We start from the raw sequence: 25,322 nt of genomic DNA, 5'->3' as shown, positions 1-25,322 counted from the left end.
CGGCAGTCGAATGCCGGAATCACAAACTACAGAGTCCCAATTTGTTGACTCAAGCGTATTTTCAATAGTTGATGGAAATTATGCAAACATTTCGGGTTAAGCAGTCAACACAGATAAACCTGCTTCAGTACGCGGCCACACAGTGTAACTATCAAGACGGCAAACGTTTCAATTGGGTGCTTCTCATCATTCATTATATTCGCCAGATATTGCTACCACAAGTCACCATTTCTTAGAGTCTCGGCAAATTTTCAACAGGGAAATTATTCAAATTTCGACGACGTAAAAATTGCTTTTAGAGATTTCATAGATTTTAGCATGCCGAACCGTTACAGCAACGGAGCAAATAAACCACCGTACGAAAAAAACACGAAAGAAGTCATAGTGCACGCATTAATCGAGAATAAAAGAGTTAACGAAAAAGCGAAAGAAAAAAAAGACTGAATAAAAAAATATTCCGCTATATCGTCGTAATCATTCGTACCAAACCTTACTCTAACGCCATTTTCCCTCGAAGTAAGCATAATTTGCTATTTCGGAAGTCATCACTCTAAATGAGCATGGCCTCCCAAATAACCAAACCCGACATGGCTAATCGTCTCGTAAATTGTCCGTGAACACAAGATAAAGACTACGCTGACCATTGTGAGATTGAAAGCGTAGCCGAATCGAGGACAGCAGTTGCGATGAAAGGCCACTATCTGTTCATGACCGGATGCTTCCTGTATCGGCTTTAACAGGATAAGTTATCTATGATACCTGGCCTTCCACATACATTAGGCCATTTACAGCTGGCTCAGTTATAATTCAGTGAAGTACAAAAGAGAACGAAGTAACATGCATGCTTTTTGTCGACTGGTACGATTTGCTAGATTTAAAAGGGTCTGTACAAGTATCATTTTCCTGCTTTGAGCTCACTGCTCCCGAGTAGAAGTAGCAGTAAAGTTTGTTTGCTCTAACTTAACTAGCAAGCTCTGCTTAAGTCGATTGGTGAATGTGTGTCTGTCGCGGGACTGTGCAGCTGATCAGTTCAGAGCATGTCTATCTTAAGGATGCACTGGACGGTTCGATGAATCAATAAAGAAACTAACTACAGGACGGAAACCGAAGGTATTCGTAGTCCCCCCAGCAACATCGTCCGCCAGCGATCGCAAGTGACAGATCTGGGCGGAAATGCTGTTGTTGGAAGAGGAAATAGCGCAAGTAAGAACCAATATAATATCTATAACGTGAGTCACTAGAAAAAAGAGCGACTCTTCGACAGAATTATTAAACACAGTATTCACCGCTAGCTGCCCTAATAAAAAAACTGACATACACTTATTATTACTCTTATACACTTTCGAAGAGGACACAGAACCGCAATCACAATAGGCCAGTAATTGGCTAGCATTTATAAAATAGAAGCGGAAATGACTTTGTCCTAGTCAAATTCGTCGCGATCGACGTGCGGCCTAGTGCAGTAGAATCACACGGAGAAATCTACTTATTATTGTTATTATTATTATTATTATTATATCTTAGCAATATCGAAACGACAGCGTTATCTTTGTCGGCTGTGAACTCAAACTGGAACATTTACTGAGTCAAATCGTTGTAAATAGGAAAAAGAAGCTGGCCGCATATGAGAAAGAACGATGTTGACGAAAATCTAGGCTGCAGGTGTCGTCCTTGTTTAACAGCTACTATTTTGTGCGAAAAACGTCTATCGGAAAAAAAAAAAAAAAAAGCTATTGCTACTGTGTTTGTAATTGCATCGACTCTCGAATGTATAAGAATTAGAAAATTTCGTCCAGTGTAGCTTATGCCATAATTTTCCGTGCATAGAAAATTCATTGTCGCTCAGCGTCGCGATCTCTCCGTTTGTGTGATTGTGTATGACACAGGTATTTTAAAAGCATCGCCTTTGTGATGTTTTCGACCGCAACCGCAAGTACAAACATTAATCATTCTGCGTTCATCGATTGGCCCATCCACCCCGCAATTACCGTTGACGACAAGACCCATCATGATTATTATCGTCGTTGTCATTGGCTGATTGATTTTAAATGGTATCAATACAATTAAGATACCGCTAAAGCGATAATTGTGACGACAACGTTGGCCATCAAAATGACAATCACGGTCCTACTGTATAGCTAGGCTAGCATAACGATCCTTGTTACTCAGAAAGATCTTCAGCTTTTAATGAGCTGGGGCGTTTTTGACTCAGCGAGCTTAATGGAGCCATCGTTGACCGATAAAAAGGAGAAAAAAAAAAACACAGAAAAGAGATCAATATAAGCCCTACGAAAAAGGTAGTCGCTGAACAGAAAACGAAGTTTACTTAGACTGGTTCCCTTTCCAATTGACCCTGAGGCGGCTGGCGCAATTTCGTCGTCGTTTCTACCATTGCCACAGCCAAAGATATATCTAGGAGAATAGTCGTATTATAATTTTCCACAGAAAACGTTCAGCCACGATCGACATATGCGGAAAAGCAAGGACTGAAGTGGAGGTCAATCCCTTGACGTTGCTATATTAGCAATGGCGGAAAAATAATAAGCAGAAGCTTTTGTCGAACACTGCCCGCCAGTGCGTCAACGAGTACATTATAAGATCGATTTATTTTATGTATCATTTTATATCCACATTCCCATCCCGTTTTAGCTTATTCTGTTCGTCGAGAATCCAATAGTAAAGGAAAAAAAACGCTATTTTGGCATATATCGTTGACCTCGTACACGCACCATCGGCTCACCTGATTCATTAACTCTTGGTATCTATGCTTTAGTAAGTAAGATTAATATATATACTATAGCATCTTAGTTTAGATCTCAATAACCTAACATCAACGCTCTGCGCAATATCGAATAGCTTGTCGGACATAGTAAAACCTACTGTATTTACTTTAACCGTATAGGCTATCGCCCACGAACCCCTTAGCACTGTCCATCTTTGATTTTCTCACGAAAAGTACTTCTTGATGGACTGTACGCGCAGTGATTGATTGCGGATAGCCGGATGATGCGATAGAAACGCTGAAGTCTAAGCGATGTTGACACTGAATTTGCCTAGCGTTAGTTAAGTAAGAGTTAAGCGCGCCTTCAAATGCGTCACCGGATTTACGGGAAGAACCGAGTACGAAACATCGGCAAGGATGTAACGAGGCCCGTAATATCGTGTCTCTGTGCGCCTATCTCGACTACCATGATATACTATCTAATACGAATCGAAAACACTTCAGCATCGAACGTTGTCACTATTAGGTGACTGGATAAAGACTCTCTACATACGCCCAGTGTGATTTGATGGTTAACAGAGGCTTGTTATAACCAACACAAGTCAACAAAGTAGATCCAAACGGGAAACCATATATATACATATATGGGTGAATATTCAGCAGCTTTTCGTCATCGATTTGATTATGGTAGCTTTTCCCGCATTTGAAGGACGTCGCTACAAACATTTTCGCGTTGTGTGTACAAAGTGTGCAACATCAGTATCAAAGCGGCAAAGACAGCTGACATGTCCTCGCATCGTTGCACGCTAGGCCCCTATAAAATGCGAGTAACAAAACGCCAAAATAAGCAATGCAGTCAAAATGGCCAAGTGATTTCGTTTAATAGCGAAGTGTCAGTATCAGGTGTAATTCAGTCGACTCCTCATTTAGGGACCGGGCGCCACCGATCTGAGCGCATATCGCCTATATTTGGCAGAGTGCTTGAGTCCCACAGTGGTGCTCGTATGTACGAAATGCGTCATTTTTGTAAAGCTGACATGAGAGAAAAATGCATTATTATTGCTGTCATATACACCACAGGATAGGAGAGATAAATATAAGGCACGCCGTATCATGCACCTATTGAGTTCGTGTGGACCTGGTTGAGGACACCAGAACCTTTATGGAGGTGTTAGCTATCTACCATTTCTGTGATTGTTTTCAAGGGCCTCTTGTCGATGGGCTGTCACATAAAATACCCGTTGCCGATAGATTTTAGTTTTGTAAGGACCGAATCGGTATATTTTGGTTTTCTCATTTGACAGTCGTTTACTCTCATTTGAGTAGTCAAAACAATGCACTCTTTGCTCTAATGTCCCGCCCTTGATGCTTCAACTAACTGTTTTTTCACGGTAGATTTTTAATTTGCGGTTGAAATTTGTTTCAGCTTTCTTTACGTTAACAATAACATTTTCAGCATTATTAACTCTTCTAGAAATTTAATCGCACTAAAAATTATTGATAAATAGAAGTGCACGTCGGCTTTATCACAAAATCCTAACGTTGACGATATCTTAGGAAGGGTTACGAGATAATCAAGCAGACGCGTTTAAAACAACACAATGACTTGCAAAACTACCAGTCTTCTGTTTAATTCTTTTATCCGTCATACAATGTTCCATTGCTACAATCTTTGAGCGTTCCGCTTGCAGGTTGACCTTGCATAACTTGCTAAGACATTTGCCAATTTGATTTATCTACCAGGATCAGCGTTTACCGTTACGTGCGCTTTTCCTTGACATGCGATGTTTCTTAGCTATAGCAAAGATTCGGATATTGAAAGTCGCAATTTATATGTATAGAGGATAGTTGCTAGAGTGTAGAGCATAAACAGGCCTTCACAATACATAGTTCAGGCAGATGTTATATACTGATACATAGTAGCATACGTCCTAAATGAAAGGACGAAATCGTTTTTGCCTATAAGGAACTCGGTTGAGGTTGGCGGACTTTGCCGCAATCAGTAAGAGTTGCTTTAACTTACAATTGCCAGCCCACGTTGCTTCTATCGATATCGTGATTTCCTTTAGAATTAGCCAATTGTATCATCTAAGCGCTCATACGCACGCTATATTTTGCGCATATTGCCAGCTACTGTTAGACCCTGACAGCACAGGGAACGAGTGCGACCCTCAAGGTTGCTTGCTTTCATTCCGTATCGTTCCAAATCTTAGACGATCCAATGGCCTTTACCAGTTTACGCGAACTCGATGTCTGATGCATACATACATACATATATATATATATAGGACATTAAAGCAAATTGATTATGACCATAAATGTTCCTATATCTATTTAGGCAGTCACCGTTAGATGCATTGTTTTAATTATAACGTATTACGGGCACAAGAAATTAGCAAACTTATACCTATGTTTTTTTGGCGTTCGACCCACGATGGCGCCCTGTCACGACATCTGCTGCGTGTATTCATACGCAGAACGCATATAAATACACTGTACCATTGCCAATGTACTACGTTGTTTGGTTTTAGGGAAGCGTAGCTGATAGTACTGGTAGTCTACGAAATGATAACTAATAAAAAATTAAAAAATAAATTACATATACATAGCTAGCAACAATGGCGGCATAACGCGATTTTTAAGAAACATTTTTCTCTAAGCAGGACAGCATCCTAACTGAAAAGACATAAGGCGTTACGATACGTCCGTTTTAAGCTGTCTTGGCGAAAAAAGACGCTATACATTATGGCAGCGTTATTGTTTTGCCACAAACTAGCTAAGTAAACGCCATTTGCAAGATAGGCTTGTTCATTTTTGCGTATATCGCTGCCGGAATTTGATAATGTGTATTGGCAGTTGATCTCAGTGTATACATTGTGCAATTAACTTAATGTTATCCAATAAGTGAAAACATTATGTTTCTATATTTGATTGTTGGAGAACCGTATCTGCGTATAAAAATAGAAATAGCCAAAAAAGTGGCTGCAATTTCCTGCCAAAAAATGAAGTCGCACGAAGCCAATCAGTCGCATCGGTTCTCATCTTGGCGAGGTTTCCTCAAAGGAATTATATATATATATATATATGAAACCAGTATGTTCAGCTGCAGTTGTGTATAATTACTCCCTGGTTTGCAAATAGCCCTTTCCGTTTATTCAAATGATTCTCGAAGCAAGTCAATTTCATTCTACACCGTAGCGAGAACCTCAGTCAGTCCCTTGGGAATAACTGAATTAACACTAATTATTAAGTTTGTTAAGATTGCAAGATAAGTTTCGACGAAAAGTTCGCCGCCTTCTAAGCGGCGACTGTAAGGTCTTTATGAGAGCCTAAAACTACAAAGATGACCATGTTGTCGTGCTATGAATATATCCATGCGAGGGTGGAGAAACAATATATGTTTAGAGGGTCCATGGGTCTGTGCCTGGTCGATTTTTGTGTACGATTGTACATTGGCTCCTTTTATTTTTCTAACCCACGTTACATATTGGCCAGGGCGAGTTGTACAGTGGGGCACCGTCTACTATCTGTCCAGTTTCATTCTACAATTTGTAGACTCTCCTTTCCATACCATGCAATCTTCGCGCTTATCTGATTTTTAACGGAATCAAGCGTCGTTTCAAAACTGAGTCTTGCTGAAATACTACGCATTATGGCGCGCACCGTTTAACACAAGGTCTTTATAACACACTAGTTTGTCGTCAATAGAGTAAATAAAGGGAAATATGCTCACACTTCGACGATCATACCTCGTCACTCGCTGCCGTACTCTGTATATCTGAAAGGACGATACTGAATGGCCTATATTTGATGTAATGGCTTTTGACATGCTTGAAGCGTAAAATAGAGAATGGTCCAGTGTTGAGCCAGGGTAGATGACAACTAGCATACGTATGTCCTATTCTAAAATATATACCTGCTATTAAAATTCTGTGAAAGTCAAAAATTCACCGGAGGATAGGTTTTTTTCCGGGTCAACGACATTTCAGGGGACTGCGTCAGTGAACGCTCACACAGAATATTTCCGGTCAAAATAATGAGCATAACAAATCACTTTAGCAGCGATTCTTTTACAGTCATTATGACCTGAAATCCTACATTCTTAATGCTAACGGAAGAAGCATACGACAAGGATGCCAGGTTTTAAAATATTTACTGACCTCACCTATCCTAATCCAGCGTCTAATCAAAATGACACGTTATTATATCAAAAAAATATATTTAAAATATTCAGAGGACGTCAATAAATATTAGCCCAGATTAATTAACAATAAGCTCTTTCTAATTTGTTCATTTAGCCGTAGCCAAAGAGGCACATGATTGTCTATTTCGCAAGAAATCTGTTCCCTAAAAATAGATGATCACGCTCCTATTGATTTTTTACAACACTACGTGTTGCTTGGCTTTTTTTTCAAAGTTCGTTTTCCTCTCCCGGGATTTGTTGACCTTACAGCCCGTGACAAGAATATCTGTGAGAGTAAATTTGTCTAAAGTAAAGCACCAAAAATGCTAGCAGGGTAATATTGAAGCTACTTTCTTTCCACATGGACATCACAAACGTTCTTCGCATAAAAACTCATTTAGACAAAACTACTTCACTCTTTTGCATGGAATAGGGAGAAAACGTCAGCTAGATTTGACCTGACCGATCTAGTTGTCAGCAATAATGTCTACACCTAAGTTTACCACTTACAACCACAATATTTAGTCCGGTTTGATCATTTACGCAGTGAAATCTCTACATGCCTGTCGGAGATGGGGCGCGGAAGTTACACACATCAGTAGTTAATAGATGCTTATGCTACTAATGGCTATAAACTTCAACGAATTCTTATCTCCTATTGTTCTTATTACCTGCTTTTTGCCGCCCACTCGTATATACCGGCCAGTGAGTCTTCAAGTAAGCTATCCACAATCATAAAAATGTATGTATATTAGGTCTCAAGTCTCGGACCCCCCAACGTGTTTAATCCGAGATAACGCTTTCTACCAGTGCGATAAGAGGTTACTTCGCTCCGGAGTGTCTTATTATCTTCAGCTACAGTTTGCAACCTTAGAATAAGGGACGTTCATTGATAAGGCCGCACAGAGAACGTTCGGTAATAATATTGCACTATTTGACACATTGAGTCCTGCTTCGCACTAACGATTATGCACTATGATAGTGATTGTCTGCTTCGAGGGTCCTACGATGGTGGTAGAATTTATGGATACAGATTTTATAGCGAATGCAGTATTATTTGAGGAACACAGTTATATATAAGTTAAATAGATACACAGCAGTCGCGCAAGCAAACTGGTGCTTTATAAGGCATTTTTAACGAAGGCGATTCGATATGAAGTAGTTGAGAGATCTATCGCTATTCTTAGTGATACAATGACAACCAGAAACTCCTTCTGTCAACGATACATACATAGGTTATTTGTGGTGTTAACCACGATCTGGCTTGGAAAGCCTCGGGCCTTTTTCTGACTGACTAAATACAAGGAGTTGTGGATCTTCGACCCTTTTGATCGATGTATTACCGCGTCTCCTGGGAACAACAACAGCAACTGGTAACACGCACGTTGAAGAGAAACGAGCGAAACAAAGACATTACAAAGTCCTGATTCGGCTAGAGAGCTGCCATAATCAAGTGAGTTGACTGGGCACCCAATCTGCGGAAAGCGAGATCCCAGATTCTAGTTTTTACTCACTATGAATCATTTTAGAATATTATGGAGCTTGCATAAATAGCTTACCATGGTTTTGTATACGCTAGACCGGAGATTGTTCCATTGAACCCATTACTACTTTACCATTAATACGAACGACGTTTATGTTGCACTGGAAATTGTAACTCTGGATAGACTTCGAAAAAATTGGCGATTTTGTGCTATAGACGGAAATATTATTATTATTATTATTATAGCACTAGCCCTGGAAAAATACCAAAAATGCTTAGCAGCTTAGTACTTAGTAAGTACAAACACTTTGTTCGTGGCAAACACATAGGCGTCCCCAAGTTTTCAACTTTTGCAATTCTCGATGGTTTTAACGAAAAAGGCTAATTTAAGGTGTTGCACCCTTGCGTTTTACATGCATCTCTACATGAACGTACAACTGTCTGTATGCTCGTCGGTTATCAACCGTGCATTTCATTATATCCTTCGTTTATTTAATTTAATTTTTGTTTCTCGAAGATCTTTACATCTAAAATGACCTAGTCCTGACCATACGGCCCTCACTTCACACAGGATGCAATATATCTACAGTTGTCTATTTGTGTATATGAATATTCGTCTGTGGATGGTATCCTCAATTTGACTTCAGCTAGCGTACCTTCCTTGTCTGCACTGAGCATAAAATAATTTTATCTACTTGCATTTTTTGTGAGTAGTGAAAGATGACGGATGTTCTTGGAAGGTTCGAATCAAAATAGAGCTTCATCTGATTCTTGATTGCCTTTGTTGCATCGCTCTGTTGACATTTTACATTGTCAATTGCAGACTCATCCAGCCCGCAGTTCTTCCATGTCCGTACGCTGGCGGTTTTTTTCGTTTTCGACGCGCTGTTCTCGCTCATTGCGATTCGGCCCGAACAATCTTGTCGAGTTCTAATTTTTCTCCCTGTACGTTTTCTTCATCGTCTACAATATCCACGTTGTCGACATATCCATCTATCCGCTACGGTCCATGTGTCACTGTCCATATCGCCTTTTTGCTTGCGACTCGTCCACGCGACAATATGGAGACCTCTTCAATGACTGCTGCTTTCGTTACTGGCGACTATACCCACATAACTCCAGAAGAAGCAGACAAATCGTCAGAGTCACTGGGCGGAGATTAGTGGAGTTGCAGGAGGATGAAAAGATCGAGGGACGCCGACAGAAGAAAAAAGACAACGCAGACGTCTGAGTGGCGCCTATGACGTACCATGGCGCGGGAAGCGTATGCACCGACACCATCGTTGCGCACGTCGCCTACTGGCGACAACCATCGCTCTCGAGCCAGCGGCCTCCTCCCCTAGGCGCCCAGGAGTCGCGCGTGAGAACACCGAACTGACTGGCTGCACTGTTGTACGACATACACGCATATTACGGTGTCTCTATAACTGGCGGCAGTGAGTACTTGTAACCGCAGCAGAAGCAGTAGCAGCATTGGTAAAATGGCGACGATTACAAAATGAATCTGTTTGTGTCTATATCCAAAAACTAAAGACATAGGAAGTGCAGCGGCCGTGGCGATGGTGACCAGACAGGTAGCCCGGCGGTCCTCCTCCTCGTCATCATCATCACGATCGTCACTACCATCGTCATCATCATCAGCCGCAGCCGCAGCAGCAGCAGCAGCATCATCGGCAACGAGAAGCGTCCTAGGAGCAGCAGTAGCGGGATACCCGGCCTATCCGTCGTGAATCTCCGTCTGCCGACAAAATGCCCTTTCTCCTGTTGCGTTTCGGCCGCGGCGTTAGCGGCAACAGCCGTAGGGGATCGCCGCGCCCCAGAGGAAAGCGAAATGGATGGCGGTCGATGGCAACGCGGAGGAAGGTGCTGGTAACTTCTTCACGTGGTTTCCCGAGCAGCAGCACACTCCTCATCTCGAAGCTCATGTGGATGTCGGCAGCGCATCCACTGTAAAGAACCGCATCGGATCGAGCTGCTAATGAAACGCTGTAAAAGGCGAAAGCCGCTACAAGCGACGACGAACGTGCAACAGCGTCTCTCTCCTAAAGCCAACCAGGTCTAGTTGCTGGGTGCCGCTTCTGCTAGTAACGCTATCGCGCTACACGGCAGTTAGTCGTGTGTGTTACAGTCGCATGTAATGGTTAGCCGCCTCAACACGTCGTGGCAGCAGACCCTGTTGACGCTGACGAGCAGGGTAACGTAAGGGCCTACCTTTTGTCGTTCTTGGGCAAACTCTTCTTCTAGATCGAGGACAAGCAGAAAAAAGTGAGCAATAATTACAACTACAATCATTCTACAATACAAGTGCCGACTAGGTCTTTTAACCGCTGCTACGAGACTAACGGTGCTATATTTTCGCATCAGCTAGCCTTGACTGACATACTGCGTCGTTAAACGTATCACATCCGAAAGAAGTGAGCTTTCGTTGAGTAACGCGGGCTTCAGTGCTTGTACAGACGGTAAAACGAGAGTTAGGAAGCAGATCATTAACAATCGACAGCCGCTCAGCGCAGGGTGTTTTGTTGGTTAGATAGACAGTGCTTCAAGTGTTATACCTAGTGTCGAAGGACGACTTGCGTATTTTATTTCGCTTCTTGTACCACTGCTGCGTTCGTCGTAGCAGCTGAGTAGCGAGGCGGCTCCTTAGACGCCAAGCTGGAACGGCCACGGAGCGTGGAGTTCAGCACCAAACTCGTGAGGACTCGGCCGCTCAGGTGAATACCTAGGTGTTTGTATAAGGTGTCTCTGTGTGATCCGGAGCACCGGAGTTCGTTGAAGAGCGTCGTGAAACATGCGGTAAATGCTTCGTTTGCCTCTGTGCAGAGCGAACGGCGAAGTCAGCTCGGAGTGAACAAGTGCATCAAGGCTTAAATTTAGTTGGATTTAAAGTTAATCTCTAACGGTATTATAGCCCTTTGCTTTCGTCTTCGCCTGTTCAAACTTCATTGAGTAGCAAGAGAACATCTGTTGTGCCGTGAAACAACTTTTTCTCCTATATTCAATCATTCTTTGGACGCGCCACTGAGACACTGACGCAGATGACCCGAATTATTGACCGAGTTCATTTCCGAAGGTAAACTTAATCTGAAAATGCGCAATCTGACAGCAACATTCGAATTTTTTCTTCCGAATTATAAGTTTGGGTTTAATTAATTAGAATATAGATAGATTGTTAGGGAACCTTAATTGACCGCGATATCCTGGGAATATGATCGAAGTCTTCCATTAGTTAATGCCGATTACGGGAAGCGAAAAGGGAATACTCGTGTTTGTTTATAACTTTGCAACCTTTCATAATAAGTACTATCCCGACAGATAGTTTTTTTTTGGCTTTCCTATCAAATCTAAATTTTGTTTTGTTAATCGGTCAAGAGATGAGCAGAGGCGATCATTGCTTATTGATAGATTCCAAGCGCACGCCCATATGAATTCTGGTCGTTGTTTAATAAGGGTTCCTTTTGAGCAAACCTTTTATGTACGCGATTAGCACAAGAGTCATGGCCTGTCAAAATTTATGACGCATGCATATACTGAAATGGCATTTCGAGCACGCATTTTGGCCGCCTTCCCCGACCCATCGACGAACGGCGTTTTCGGTGTGCCCGGGTATACGCTAAATGCAAAAAAAAAAGAGTTAATCCAATGATCAGACACACCAACTAACATCTGCTATTTAAATTTTACCGTTTAGATAGGAGACGGTAAGCAGCTGCAGTTCTTTTAGTTGAATATCTGTGTGTGTGTCACCTAGCGGGTGCACAAGCGCGAGTGGAGACGAGAGTTCTCTTCGACAGCGAGAAAAGAAGACCCATGGCCCTAAATCTCCTTAAAAAATAAAAAGGCCCCTACCAGTTAAACAGACGCCGATGATAAGTAGCAAATTTGTTTACTTTTCGACCAGCATCGAAAAGCAACGAAAACCTGAAGCCACTGAATACGCAAGATCTTATTTTCGAGTACTTACTACGTAGCGCAATATGTATCGAAACGTAGGAGCCGTCGCTTTGGGAAATAAACAACAGCTGCGATATGGTTGTCAGACGTGAGCCATGTGCACAATTAGCTAGGAGTCCTACACATGGTTTGCAGTCACGAAATAGGTAACGTAAATCAATACGTTTCTGATGTAAAACTACTGCGATACTAACAATAGAAGAGCGGAATAGCCGTATATCGATAAGAGGGTAACACAATACCGATATTTTGACAGACTGAGCTGTAAAAATCTCTTTCCTAGATCCATTCCGCCTGGTCGCTTGCTAGCGTGGATTCAATAGTTACATATTCTTAAATCATAGACTACGCGTCTATGCGTATCACAATGTTATTATCGTAAAAACGTTACATCTAAATATTGCCTTCGATGGAGGCAGTAGAGTAAAATAATGCTTAAGTTCTGTGCTGACAGATGTTGTTAGTATCGAACAAAGAACACCATCTAGGCTTTTGTAAGAACATAGCAATAGTCTGCGTCTAAGTGGACCGTCCAACTGCAAGGGTTGATAATACAATATGTGGTCTCAGTGAGCTTTCGCCTAGCGAGAAGTAGGCGCGATTACATATCCAAAGTCACATTTATAAACATTTTCTATAGGTTAATAACGTCCATCTTTAATTTGTTCTTGCAACTACTGTTAACGAGAACAAAGTAATTCTAACTTTCAGCATTCGCTTGCGACAATGTTCTTCTTTCCCGGGTTTTTTAAATGTGCACGTTTAGAAGCTATTGTCTTCATTAGACACCTTTGCCTGGTCTTTCCTCAAAAGACACTGCTGTCGTTCAGCCTAATCAACAGAGATAAATGAGCATATAAGATTATTCACGACGGGTGGTAACGCAGCGATCGGTACATTTTTGAATGTTCCTAAGCTGCCGACCGGCTTGACCATGATAAATAAACCTTTTGTAAATGTCTTTTTCTCACAGGCAGCCTGCTGAGGATATTGCCAATGGCTTTGTAGCTCTTTATTAAAGAGCTCATTCCAAGTAAATATTAAAAGAGAGGCTGCGCTTTCATATTTCTTAACAAGAAGCGTTTCTTGGGAAGCAGTTTTGGGGGTCAGTTTTGTTTCTAATATATTTTGATCGTCTCCTCAGGCCTGGTAGCTTCTCTCCCTTTCCTACAATTTAAACAATGGCGGACATTACAAGTTTCTTTTTAAGGTAAGGTAAATGAACGTGCCGACACTGCAGATCTCAACGCCATCTCTTAACATCACTGGAAGAAAGTCCGGAACCACTCAAGTTACTTTTCAATACTATTATTAGTCTAAACTGCATTTTGAGCACCGGAATGATCTCCTTGATCCTTTTCAAGTCCTTAACGTTGGCCTTACCATAAAGTACTCTGAGTAGACAACGAAAGCTGTTCGTTTGGTAGTTCTGTCCTTACTTTTCTGCGCCTAGATTGGAATGATATCTTGAAAATCTCAAGTTATCGGGACCAGTTGTAAATGTATGGCTCCAGGCACGGTTCACTTACGTAATTACGAGCTGCTTAACCGAATACCTCAAACATATCAACACGTTACGTCAACTAGAATTAAGGTATTTGTTGCCATTTTCGGACCAAATCCCTCTTGTTCACACCTTTCGCTTGCCCAGTTCATTTGGAACTTGGCAGGATCATATTTTGTGCTAAGTCTAAGCATAGCTGTACACATTTGCAGTATAGTGGAATTTAGACACAATGAACATACCTCAATATTGTATGTTTACAAGAAGAGAAAACAAATGGAAAGAAAAATGACCGCCGCAAACGATGTGATGTGGACTAGTTTCACTAAGGCATGTATTTGTGGAAGGCTCTCGTCGATATGTGACTCTTATCATCGAGAAAATCACTGATAACGGGTGCAGGTCTCCCGCGATAAATTAACATGTGCATTTTCGAGCCACCATAGTTGTATTCGTATAATCATATAGATAATGCGTGTCATTGTATGCCATTGATTAAAGCAAACTTTTTTTCTTTCCACAAAGCGTCGTAAAGTTTCTATTACTTACGATGTTTGTACGTCCGGGTACATGTATGGTCATCTAACAAGGCGAATTTCGTTACTAAATTATTTTATTACGATGTATATAATACTAACGTCGAAATAGAAGATACTTGCCGAAACAACTCTAGACGACACACTTTATTATATTTATTTGTATAGTTTGGTACTTATTTGCCTATAGCTCCATTCAGTAATACGCTTGGGTGGTGCTATTATGCACAGTCTTATTCAGCGAGACAGACTGTTTTTTTTAACATATTTCTTCAGTCGCTGTACAATAATATCACCGAATAGATAAATAAAACTTAAGTATAATAAAGTAAATGAACTTACAAAATGATTGCTATGGTACTTGAAGTTATAAAAAATTACTTTCTGCCGCTTCGGACGTTTGTTCACGACGAATTTTATCAACAGAATCTGGTTCGTAAAGCAAACAGGTAAAATTGTCAGGCATTACATACTCCACCATTGTCTAGAATATCTATGTAACAATAGCTTTTACTTGTTCGACCTTCTGCTCGCCGTGAACCTTACGTAGCTTTGACAACTCACCAAAGATGATAGGCCTGCTTGGGTTTCCCTTGTCAGACGTTGATATAGCTTTCAGCTGATTTCAATACGAAAATCCTAAAAGTAACGTGGCCAGATTAAATGAACTTTTCTACGTCACGAGCTTATGGCCATATGGTGTGTCGACACCTAGGTTTGCAAACATTGTCTCGACAGAATTTTTTTTTGCTGTAATTTTTCTTTTTTCTTCAATGATGAAAATTGCAGAAGTTTCCTCTACCAAAGCAAAGGCAACTGAATTACAAAACATTTCGGCGTAAACTCGACTTACGGTGTGCAGCGTACTTGAATTTGTTCCTATGGTACTTAATAGCTTTTGGTCCTTAGAAACTTTTTTAACGTGTCGTTAAAAATAATTATATATATATATATATATAATCTAGAAATTTTTCATTAGAATGCACTTCGGTATTTTTTTGTTTTCAAATACGTTTCCATAAACATTCACCTACGTCTATTTTCCAGAAGAGATCATTTATTATTATTATTATATATTCAGTTTTATATTATGTAATATGTTCCGTTAAATACCTTCCTTCCAGCATTTGAGAACATATTGCTGAGACCGCATATTTTAGATTTCGATTTATCTATAACCTTTGATAAGGGATTGGTTCAAATTTAGCTCGCAGACAAATTACTATAGCATACCGTTACGTGAACTGCACCGCGTCCTTGAAACATAAATGTTTCCAAACTTTATTTCTGTGAAACGATAAGTACCTGTATGCGATTTTTTTCCGTTAGACGCCGACCATTCATCATTAGTTTCGTCGAAGGCTTTCCTTATGAGATTAACAACGCAATGTTTCTCAAAATGGAGCACGGGGGACTGTCAGAAGAAAACGCATTGACTCATAATTTTAATTGCTTTTTGTACCTACATCAAGTGTAATTTTTTTTGCTTAGAGAAGGGTTACTGCCGGCTTTTTTGTCAACATTTTTAGTGTTGCCCACTGCGTATTCTTTGAGAAAAATGCCGTTTCTGTCCAGTTATTTAGGCCTCGGTCGTTTGACAAAGCACAACATCTGCAGGCTATCTACAGTGATCTATAATCCACATACTCGTGGGAGAGATGTTTAAACCTCTAATAACATTGGCACCCACTTATAATTTGACACTTCTATTTAGGTAACCGCGATATGAAGTATACTCAAACAATGTCTCTCAAGGGCCTCTTCAAAGCAGTCGTTAATATACCTCGCCTTCTGTTATAAAGGCATCGCAGTAATTTCGTGAAAACCCTACTAATGTTTAGACCGTATAAAGCGTCTTTCTAGAAGGATTATGCCAAAATCCGTTATGCATTCAAAGTTTTTTTCCATTAAAGGACAACCTAGTAGTTGCAAGGTATATTTCGCCGACGAAGTCTTTGAAATGCGTAAAATTGACAGTTATTTTTTTATTGGCCAAGTTATAGAGCGGAATAAAGCAATATTACGATGAGATCTGTAACGTTTTGTCAAACGTAATATCGTATAATAAAATACTGCGTCGTACCTGTATCGGGCAAACACGTAAAGTGGTTGACTTGTGAGATCGCTTGACTTAGGTCATATTTTTACCATAACGGGGGCTTTGTTTAAATAGAGAGGCGTTTCATTGTTTATAATCTTGGAGAGTACATACTGCAATCGCCTACTCATCACGCCTTTGGATTTTAAGCCGCCACTGTAGACTAAACCTTTACCTTGTTGTTATTATTGCTACACGGCACTTCTATGCCTTGAATGCATCCTAGGTTTGCGTACAGGTATTTAACCCACTAATTTCAACTGTATACTAATGCAACGTAGCTCTGACTAGATACACCACTAAATTCTGCTTGCCATATCTGGTGGGTTGTGGATAATGCAAGTCTTCTGAATCCCTCTAGCAAAGCGTCACATCCTACATAGATAATCCTGCATTTCGAAGTTGTTTCTATAATAAGTATTTGTATTTGACAAACCTTCGTACATTGAGTACGGCTTATTTTTGGTATATGGAATCGACTGTAGCAATTTACGTTCAAAACAGGAACGTTCTAATTGTTAAACAACGCCCCACCATGTTTATCCAAACAGAGAGTTAGCGCAACGGTAGCACCAGTTCCGACCCATTAGAGCGTGCCCTGGTCAAGAGGTTCCACGTTCGTTCTGTGCAGCAGAAGTCTGGCGCCACGAGATACTTAGCTCTAGCTGACTAGTTCAGCTACTAGGATTTCTATCTTGTTAAACTGACAGTTTGCTCGCTGGCCATACCCTCAAAACACTTTTCACATTCAATCTTAAGTTACTTAGGAAACGGGCATTCTTCATTTTCAAGGGCATTTTCATTATCCGCCAAGGCTAGATATTATGAGTCCACTAGAAGTTACGTAGGGACTAAGTTTTTTTTTTTTTTTTTTTTTTTTAATTATTTCGCGTAGATATTGCATGTAAGCGGAACATTTGTTTGTCGCATTTATGCGTTTTGCACTTTTCACCAAAGTTCTATCTTGATATTCTAAGCCACATTAGCTTTCCAACCTGACCGTTTTAGATGACGATACTAGAAGCAGTCAAAATATACTTCAATAGTATGATTTTGAGTCGTGGTAATGCGGATACACCGACCTGTCAAGATGCGCAGTCTTCGCAAGCAGGCCTTACATACTTTTCTAAGCTCGTACTTCTCAAACTTAGATTTCACTTTCTAATACATAGTTACATCGCACCTAACTTCCGTGGCAGCGGATTTTTTCTCATTTTTTTCTTGGTCCTCTGTTTCTTGTGCATTTGTGACCTAACTACAGGGAAGTGAAGGGTGGTCAGTGCGAGGATGGCTCCGGTGGTAACAATTCGGTGAACAAACTTCTCACAGCCACGGCAGCTCTTTTGCACCAACACAAAGAAAAACAGGACAAACAAGAAAAACAGGACCGCGACCGTGTTGAACGGGAACGTATTGACAAACGTGAGCGTGAGGAGCGCAATGAACGAGATCGAGTGAGACGGACCCGCGAAGCTTGGCCCGCTGATAAAGATGCCTACGAACTCGGCGAGATTATTGGTACGTAAATCAACGCCGCTGAGGATCAGGAGCACATTTCAGTTTTAGGAGGCCTATGATCTGTGAACTTGATTAAGCTTTATAACAGGAAAAAATTTAGAAAATATTGCAATTTAACATGTTTATACGCTTCATGTATCTCTGAAAGCTATTACATTCGGAGCTATTTGCCTTCAAAACTTGAAAACCTCGCAAATCAAAAATAGCATTTACCCATGTCGAACGGCTAGTGAAAGCTATTTGCGTCAGTTTTCATTTGAATCTAATATATATTGTGAATGAAAAATAGTTGTTTCCGGCGACGAGCTACTCATACGAGCTTGTGTATATGCTTTTAGCATGATCCACTAGCGTCGTCGAACACCCTTAAAGCTTGCTTATGTCTTGGTTTCGAAATTTTTCACTGTCAGTTTCCTCAGCTTCTGGAGACTCTTTTGGTTCAAGCGGCGTCGCCGACTCACTAGCTGGTTACAATGTCTCGACACAGTTACGATGAAACCTTCTTGGTCAGAGGTGCAAAAATGACCCGCTAAAGAAACGAGCTGTTCAACACGACCCAGTGGGCTAACGGTTCTCGACATGGATAGTTTCACATGGGCCACTGCGCTGTCGAAATGTCGGATTTGATAATGGTGCGAGTCACCTGCTGATTATGATATGCGTGACCAAGCGATTGTTATGATTCCCACCGACTGGCACTGTTCTTTCTCTAAAGGATGCCACAATACGTTTTGGACCCAAATTACCTCGCACCTTTTTTTGTGATGAACAGAGCCGGGAGCTCGACAAAGCCAAATTATCGGGCAGCTATAGTATGTCAATGACGTGCAGCGATCAACGTCGTAAAGTCTGACATGAAAAGCAAACCCCAGTACGACAGAATATACGCGCGTGCCATTGAGTGCAGGACAAACGAGACAATGTGGATAAGAATACTACAAAGAGCAAAACACAATGTGACTTGAGATATTGGGTGATATATTTAATCTGCATTGCAATTAATTAATCTGTATACGCAGCCAGAAGTGAGGAGCGTATTGAGTCAGTGTTGGTTGTCCCTAAATGGTTTTGTATACTCCCAGGTGATTGTCGTTTACAGCAGATGCTGATAGGCAAGACAGGAATCTGGCGCTTCTTACTCTGTGAACTCGACGGGCTTTTTCCATCAATTTACAGAATAGGCACAAATGATACTGGCATGTCGCCATCTCGAATTCGTCGAGATTTTTTTCGCTTACCGCATTGTCCGAACTAGTTGTTACACGAATTGTTATCCTACTATCACCTGCGTGGGTCTTACGTAGACGTTCACAGTATACCAAGCGCCTGGCTATTGCCTAAAGGACATGTACTATTAGCTGTTACCCAGGTGCAGCTTCGTTGCAATAAATGGCGCTTCATAATATCCACCGATGTTTCAAAGTTTATTGGATATCGTGTAGTAGCAGTGTTATTATAGAAAGTGATATCTTAAGCGTAGGCACGTTAATCGGCTATAGATAACCTCTCAAAGCTGGCTGCACGCTGCGGTTACCGCCCAATAAAATACGTCACCTCCGTTTTAGTTTTTTTTTGACACGCCGGCGATCTTTATGGACTATGCTGTAAACCATAGATATGTTCATTTTATCAATGTAATATATCCAGGAGATTCAATCATCTCGTGCTATAAGTTCACCTTCAACCGGTTACCTGTGCATTCGCCTGGTACCGCGTTCAGCGCTATAATATCAACTGCAAGAACGAGAGAAAATACTGTACTCTAGAAGTGTCATCCGCAGACGCTTTTCATTGAAAACCGTCCACGCTTACTATATCTAAGTATGTTATTAACGCTAATTATATGCATGCCCAATCTTATGGCGAACTAACTAGGCATGTTTAATAATCATATGCCATTATGACATTTTGAAGAAAGGAAGGGGGGACTACCCTAGAATAAAATGCCATCGGCAGTGATTTGTCGAGGAAGATTCGATCAGACAACGCTCCGCGTCATTACAAATTGAAAATTATAAACCTAACTGATAACTATTTAACTTCTGGTTCCTAATAAGGTGAAATGTTAAGTACACTTCCTTACCATTCCAAAACAAAGTGACGTTATTATAATTTTTGAAGAATTATGCATCTAGCAGCGAGGTCTATTGAAGAAACTCAAAAACAAGATATGGTTTCAATTACTTACGTCTGTGAACAGATAGCACTCAGCTCAACAAATAGGAAAGTTCATAGAGCAGTCCACGTGAAAAGGAACTGCTGAGTAAAATGGCTAGACCGGCCTGTTAGGTCGTCACATGCGCCATTTCACTCACTCATAAATTTGAATAATTTCGATATCAGCTTCGGTCCAATATTCCCAGTGTTCAGTCACGCACGTTGTATAACTCAGAAATTGATCTCAAGGTATCGACAACTGCACCCTTCTCTCTACTATAATGCGGCAGGTATATGGTCGCATGATACTTTTCTAATGTACTTTTACGTATATCGTTTCTGTGCCGACGCGACGTCATGTTCAAACTCAGTGAGTATAGGAAAACTTATTTTTGTGCACAAGCTCTAGGCGTATTGTTTGGCCGCTAGCTGGCCAGTAGAGCGGCGACCTTGAATGAGGTCGCTTTGCATCGTCGACAAAGCACCTATAGCTCAAAGAACCACATCTGTACGTTACTTCTTTACATGCTTACTTCCAGGTGGACACTCAAAGGCAACACCTTCACTGCCATTTCTGACTGGTTGACTAACACGAATCCTGTGTAAGAAACAAACGTTCTGAGACACCATACAATTATATGATACCTTTGAAACTGAGCTGGCGTGTGATTACCAAACAGGAATGAGAAAACAAAAGCATGTTATGTAACGGTGCCCGCTAGATTTTGGAAACATGAAATCTAGTAAATACTCGAATTCATCATACATTTTTCAATATATACGGATACCGTCTGCATAATAATAAGATCCCTCATTATTTATTTTAGGCAAAGAAGTTACGTGAAGTTCTGGGATATTTACTTGCTCAAATTTGAATAAAGTATTCGAATTATTATAGTAACTCGTACTGATCAATTACCGTTGTCACGATGAGCGCGTTAACCTTGACATCTAAGCTAAAGTTTAATTGTCGGTGGGATAAAAAGAGTCGAATTTAAGGTTTCGCCATACTTTCGTCGTATTATCGCACTTGTATTCATTTTCATCGGGCGAATACACCATAGTTATGATTATTTAACTTCCGAAGTTCTCTGTATAACACAAGTTAGACGCAAGCCAGAAATTCGTTTATCGTTTGTCCCATTCACGACAGACACATGGTCACTAAAAGCCTTTAAGATTTAGATGTAACACATTCCGTATGCAATGTTACAGTTAATTATAATAATTAATTGACCGTCCAAGGCTTTGCTGTCTGCACTGAAATAATCTTCGATCGACTTTTTTACACGCGTAACGTCTAAGACTATCTGGTTGGGCAATATCTCATGTGGGCTCTATTTTACGTTCACTAATTACACCTAGAATCTCCTTTCGTTACAGGCATTGGAGCTACCGCCGTTGTGCACGCGGCCTTCTGTCGGCCTCGGGGTGAGCGATGTGCGATTAAGCGTATTAACCTCGAGAAATGCAACACCTCAATGGACGAACTGTTGAAAGAGATCCAAGCAATGCGAGCGTGCAGTCATCCCAATGTTGTTTCTTACTATACCTCATTCGTTGTAGGCGATGAACTATGGCTAGTGATCAAGCTTTTAGCTGGCGGCAGTCTTCTCGATATCATCAAGGTAAAACACAAATCCACATGCAGAATATCGACAGTCGTTAAATCTTGTTAGGAAAACTGGATTTTGGCATCTTGCCATTGTTGTGCTCTGCGTGTATTTTGCCGTAACTTACTGAATGATCGTTGAAAATATGATCAGGTTTTTAAATCGCTGACATATTTCTAAATGTCTAATGTCGAGCTGCGGGTTTTATTGGGTTTGCAGCATCAAATGAAGGCTGAGGACTGCACACATGGAGTGTTCGACGAAGCTACCATTGCCACTGTACTTCGCGAAGTACTGAAAGGCCTCGAGTACTTCCATCATAACGGACAAATCCACCGAGACATCAAGGCTGGCAATATCCTGCTAGGTGAGGATGGCACCGTACAAATTGCCGGTGAGTGGGACTTTGTTTCTTGTTAAACAGTATTGGTTGCGCAAAGCGTAGATAGGAAAATTTATTCAGGATTGTCTAATTATTTGTGCTTGTTTCAACTTACTGTTTATTTGATGAGAAAAATATTGCATTTATAATATACACTGGCCTCTGATTATAGGTTGTATGTCGATCTAGATGTTATTAAAGAAATAAGTTATGCGTTTTCAGACTTCGGTGTATCTGCATGGATTAATACTGATTCATTCTGCCGCACGAAATCTCGACACACGTTTGTGGGTACTCCATGTTGGATGGCACCTGAAGTTATGGAACAAGTTACGGGATATGACCATAAAGCGGATATCTGGAGCGTAGGTATAACCGCGCTCGAACTCATCACTGGCTCCGCTCCTTACGCCAAATACCCGCCAATGAAGGTTCTTATGCTCACCTTACAAAACGATCCACCGAGTCTCGACACTATCGCTTCAGATAAAGACCAATATAAGGTAAGTACAATCATTCATGTGCTCAAACCTTTGCCAGGTTCACAAGCTGTAGTTGTAGCCAAAAGGACTGTTTGAAGGGCAACAAGTTTATGTACACATGCCCACTAGAGATGGATTCTTTATTTGTCCACAGACGTATGGCAAGACAATCCGAAAAATGATCACTGATTGTCTGCAGAAGGACCCGGACAAGCGGCCGACCGCGTCTGAATTACTACGTCATCCGTTTTTCAAGAAGGCTAAGGACAAGCGATACCTAACGCAAGCGCTGCTTCTCTGCACCCCCGGTATGAACCAGCGAGCACAAAAGCTACGAAGATCACGCCGAGGCAGTGAAGCATTTGCCCTCAAGTACGCGTACGTTCTTCAACGGTTTAGGCCGCTTCCTTTTTCTTATAAAAACGTTACAAACAGACTGCTATTATTATTCATCGACCCGACCAATTGAGTTTAACCAATATGAATGTATATAGCCAACATATAATATCCACGTTGTCGCATTAGCTTGATAATTATTTACTTATGAAGCAAGCTTTAATCAAGCTTAGTTAACCTTCATATGCATACATTTCGAAACCTACAATGATGTATTGTTATCGCTGTTTAAATGTGTAGAAGCCATAGACGGGGCTCCGTGAATCCTGACACAGGTGATTGGGTCTGGTCCGAAGAAGAGGAAATTGAGGACATTACTGAAGGAGATTCGGAAGATTCCGACGACAGTGACACACCATTGCATGTCGCTTCTCCGGAAGAAAAAGCTCTTAGGCAGAAGGCCATTGAAATGGCTAATCGAGAAAACACCTCGTCATCGGACGAAGAAAGCGAGCACGCGCGTCTTAGGGATCATGCGACTATAGAAAGACGTCGCGCCGACCGAGCCGCTGCGAGGCAGATCGCAACCGCCGCCGGCATCAATAATAGCAGCCTCAATAAGACAACACAAGAAAGCGGCAATGGCAAAAGGGTGTGTTTAACTGATAATGATTGGCCTCTTTTAACGAAAAAAGCACAACCGAACAATGTCCCCTCAATTTGCTTTCTATTACTTCTGCATTGCACCACTCCAGGCTTTACAACCTGTTGTACTCAATTTTCAGGTTAACACGATTTTGTACTTAGATGCAGTGTACAAGAAATTGGAGGATAACCTTTTTATCGAGTTAAGAAAGACACTTTTATTTATTATACGTCTTTATTGTTGATTTCAGAAAAAGCAAATTCCTGAACAAACGGAGCACACTGTAGTCGACGTGCCAAAAATTGTTGTCAATGATGAAGCCGAACTCAATCTTGCTCTTCGGATTCGTAACAAACGAAAGGAGTTAAATGATATTAAATTCCAATTTCTCAAGTCGCGTGACAGCCCTCAAGAATTAGCAGCTGAATTGGTTGGCGCAGGCCTGGTTCCTGATCAGGATCAAGATGTTGTATTGCAAAGCCTCCAGAAATTGGTAGAGGACCCTCAACAGGGGAAGTCAATTGTGTTCCCTCTGGCACCCTCTGATGCATGGCCTGAGCCCGATCAACAGCGCCTTGTAGGCTACGCACAGATTAAGATTATTGGATGAGCGTTTGCCGCATTGCCACAGCAGCTTTGAGGGTATGAATAATTTGGCCACCTCTTTTTTTGAAATAACTTATGATATTCCGCCATAATACGTAATCTCTAGCTGCAACAATTTAAGTTACGTCGCCCAGAAACGTACAAAAATTCGTTAAAAACGGCAAGATTTGACAAGTCACAGCATAATGGATAACAATTTGTTGGGTTGTGTGCAGAAATCGCAATATATGCTACTTATTGGAAAAACAGCTTGAAATTGGCATTAATAGCACAAGTGTTTATTCTCAAAATAACTTAAACGCCTATTTATATTTGTACTACGCACTTTTGAGACAGCACCAGGAATTGTATCTGTCAAACAAAAGTTGATCCGTATTACATAAGCGATGCCTCGCGAATGTTGCCCTGACCTGATCTATACATAAATGGATCACATGAAAACATCGTGGCATATCATTGTTCTATAAATGTTATATCTATGCATTTATTTGAGTAAAACTAGATCAAAGTGTGGCCACGACAAGAAGAGGATTGAGGGTAACTAAATACAATGAACAAAATTTACTGTCGATGACTAATGAGATTACTTTTGATGTCAACCCAACACGTTTGTTTTATTCAATCTGATATTTCGCTTAGTTTCTATATATACACGATTTTTCTATGACAAAACCCATGTCATACGTGTCGTGCTGCTGGCGAACGTTGAAAGCTCTTTATCCATCATAAACTTCACAACTTCCATTGTAGCAAACTATGAACCAAGGCGAAAAAATCGATTACTTGCTTGCATCAAGTCACTGAGATGTCAACGTGTGCCTTTATTGACATTTTTTGGGAGTTAATATTTGATTTGTATACTGTCAATGAAATCTACGTCCCATTTGGTGATGGTGGTAAAAGTTCATATGTTTCATGTGATGATATTAGATGAATATAATTTTAAAAAAGTAACTGCTATCGATAGTATGTACTTAGAGCTATCTTTAGGCAGTTTGACGTAAAGCTTCGCCCAGCGGCATTATGAAAAGCTATACTTGTGAGAAATGTGTTGTCAAATATGTTGAAAATAAATTATATCTGTTCGTTAAATAAAACTGAA

At 40.9% G+C, this 25,322-nt stretch overlaps 1 protein-coding gene across 8 annotated transcripts in view; it reads left to right on the top strand.

Moving 5' to 3' along the window:
* The window catches only part of LOC111260895 (serine/threonine-protein kinase OSR1), a 43,735-nt gene extending 18,413 nt beyond the window's left edge, over nucleotides 1-25,322 (top strand). For 5 of the 8 annotated variants that reach the window (XM_022833988.2, XM_022833986.2, XM_086968505.1 and 2 more), the window contains exons 3-9: nucleotides 17,742-17,998; nucleotides 21,539-21,783; nucleotides 21,988-22,162; nucleotides 22,373-22,653; nucleotides 22,787-23,010; nucleotides 23,269-23,620; nucleotides 23,865-25,322. In XM_022833988.2, the coding sequence (XP_022689723.1) occupies nucleotides 17,742-17,998; nucleotides 21,539-21,783; nucleotides 21,988-22,162; nucleotides 22,373-22,653; nucleotides 22,787-23,010; nucleotides 23,269-23,620; nucleotides 23,865-24,224 (1,894 nt within the window). In that variant the 3' untranslated portion in view covers nucleotides 24,225-25,322. Of the gene's footprint in view, nucleotides 1-10,255; nucleotides 11,462-12,284; nucleotides 12,489-17,741; nucleotides 17,999-21,538; nucleotides 21,784-21,987; nucleotides 22,163-22,372; nucleotides 22,654-22,786; nucleotides 23,011-23,268; nucleotides 23,621-23,864 lie in introns of those variants that run through there. The other 3 variants (XM_022833990.2, XM_022833989.2, XM_022833985.2) reach the window with 3 other exon arrangements.

Source organism: Varroa jacobsoni, unplaced genomic scaffold (genome assembly GCF_002532875.2).
Source record: "Varroa jacobsoni isolate VJ856 unplaced genomic scaffold, vjacob_1.0 scaffold_488, whole genome shotgun sequence".
NCBI classification, from domain to species: domain Eukaryota; kingdom Metazoa; phylum Arthropoda; class Arachnida; order Mesostigmata; family Varroidae; genus Varroa; species Varroa jacobsoni.
This window is presented reverse-complemented; position numbering and strand designations above follow the sequence as displayed.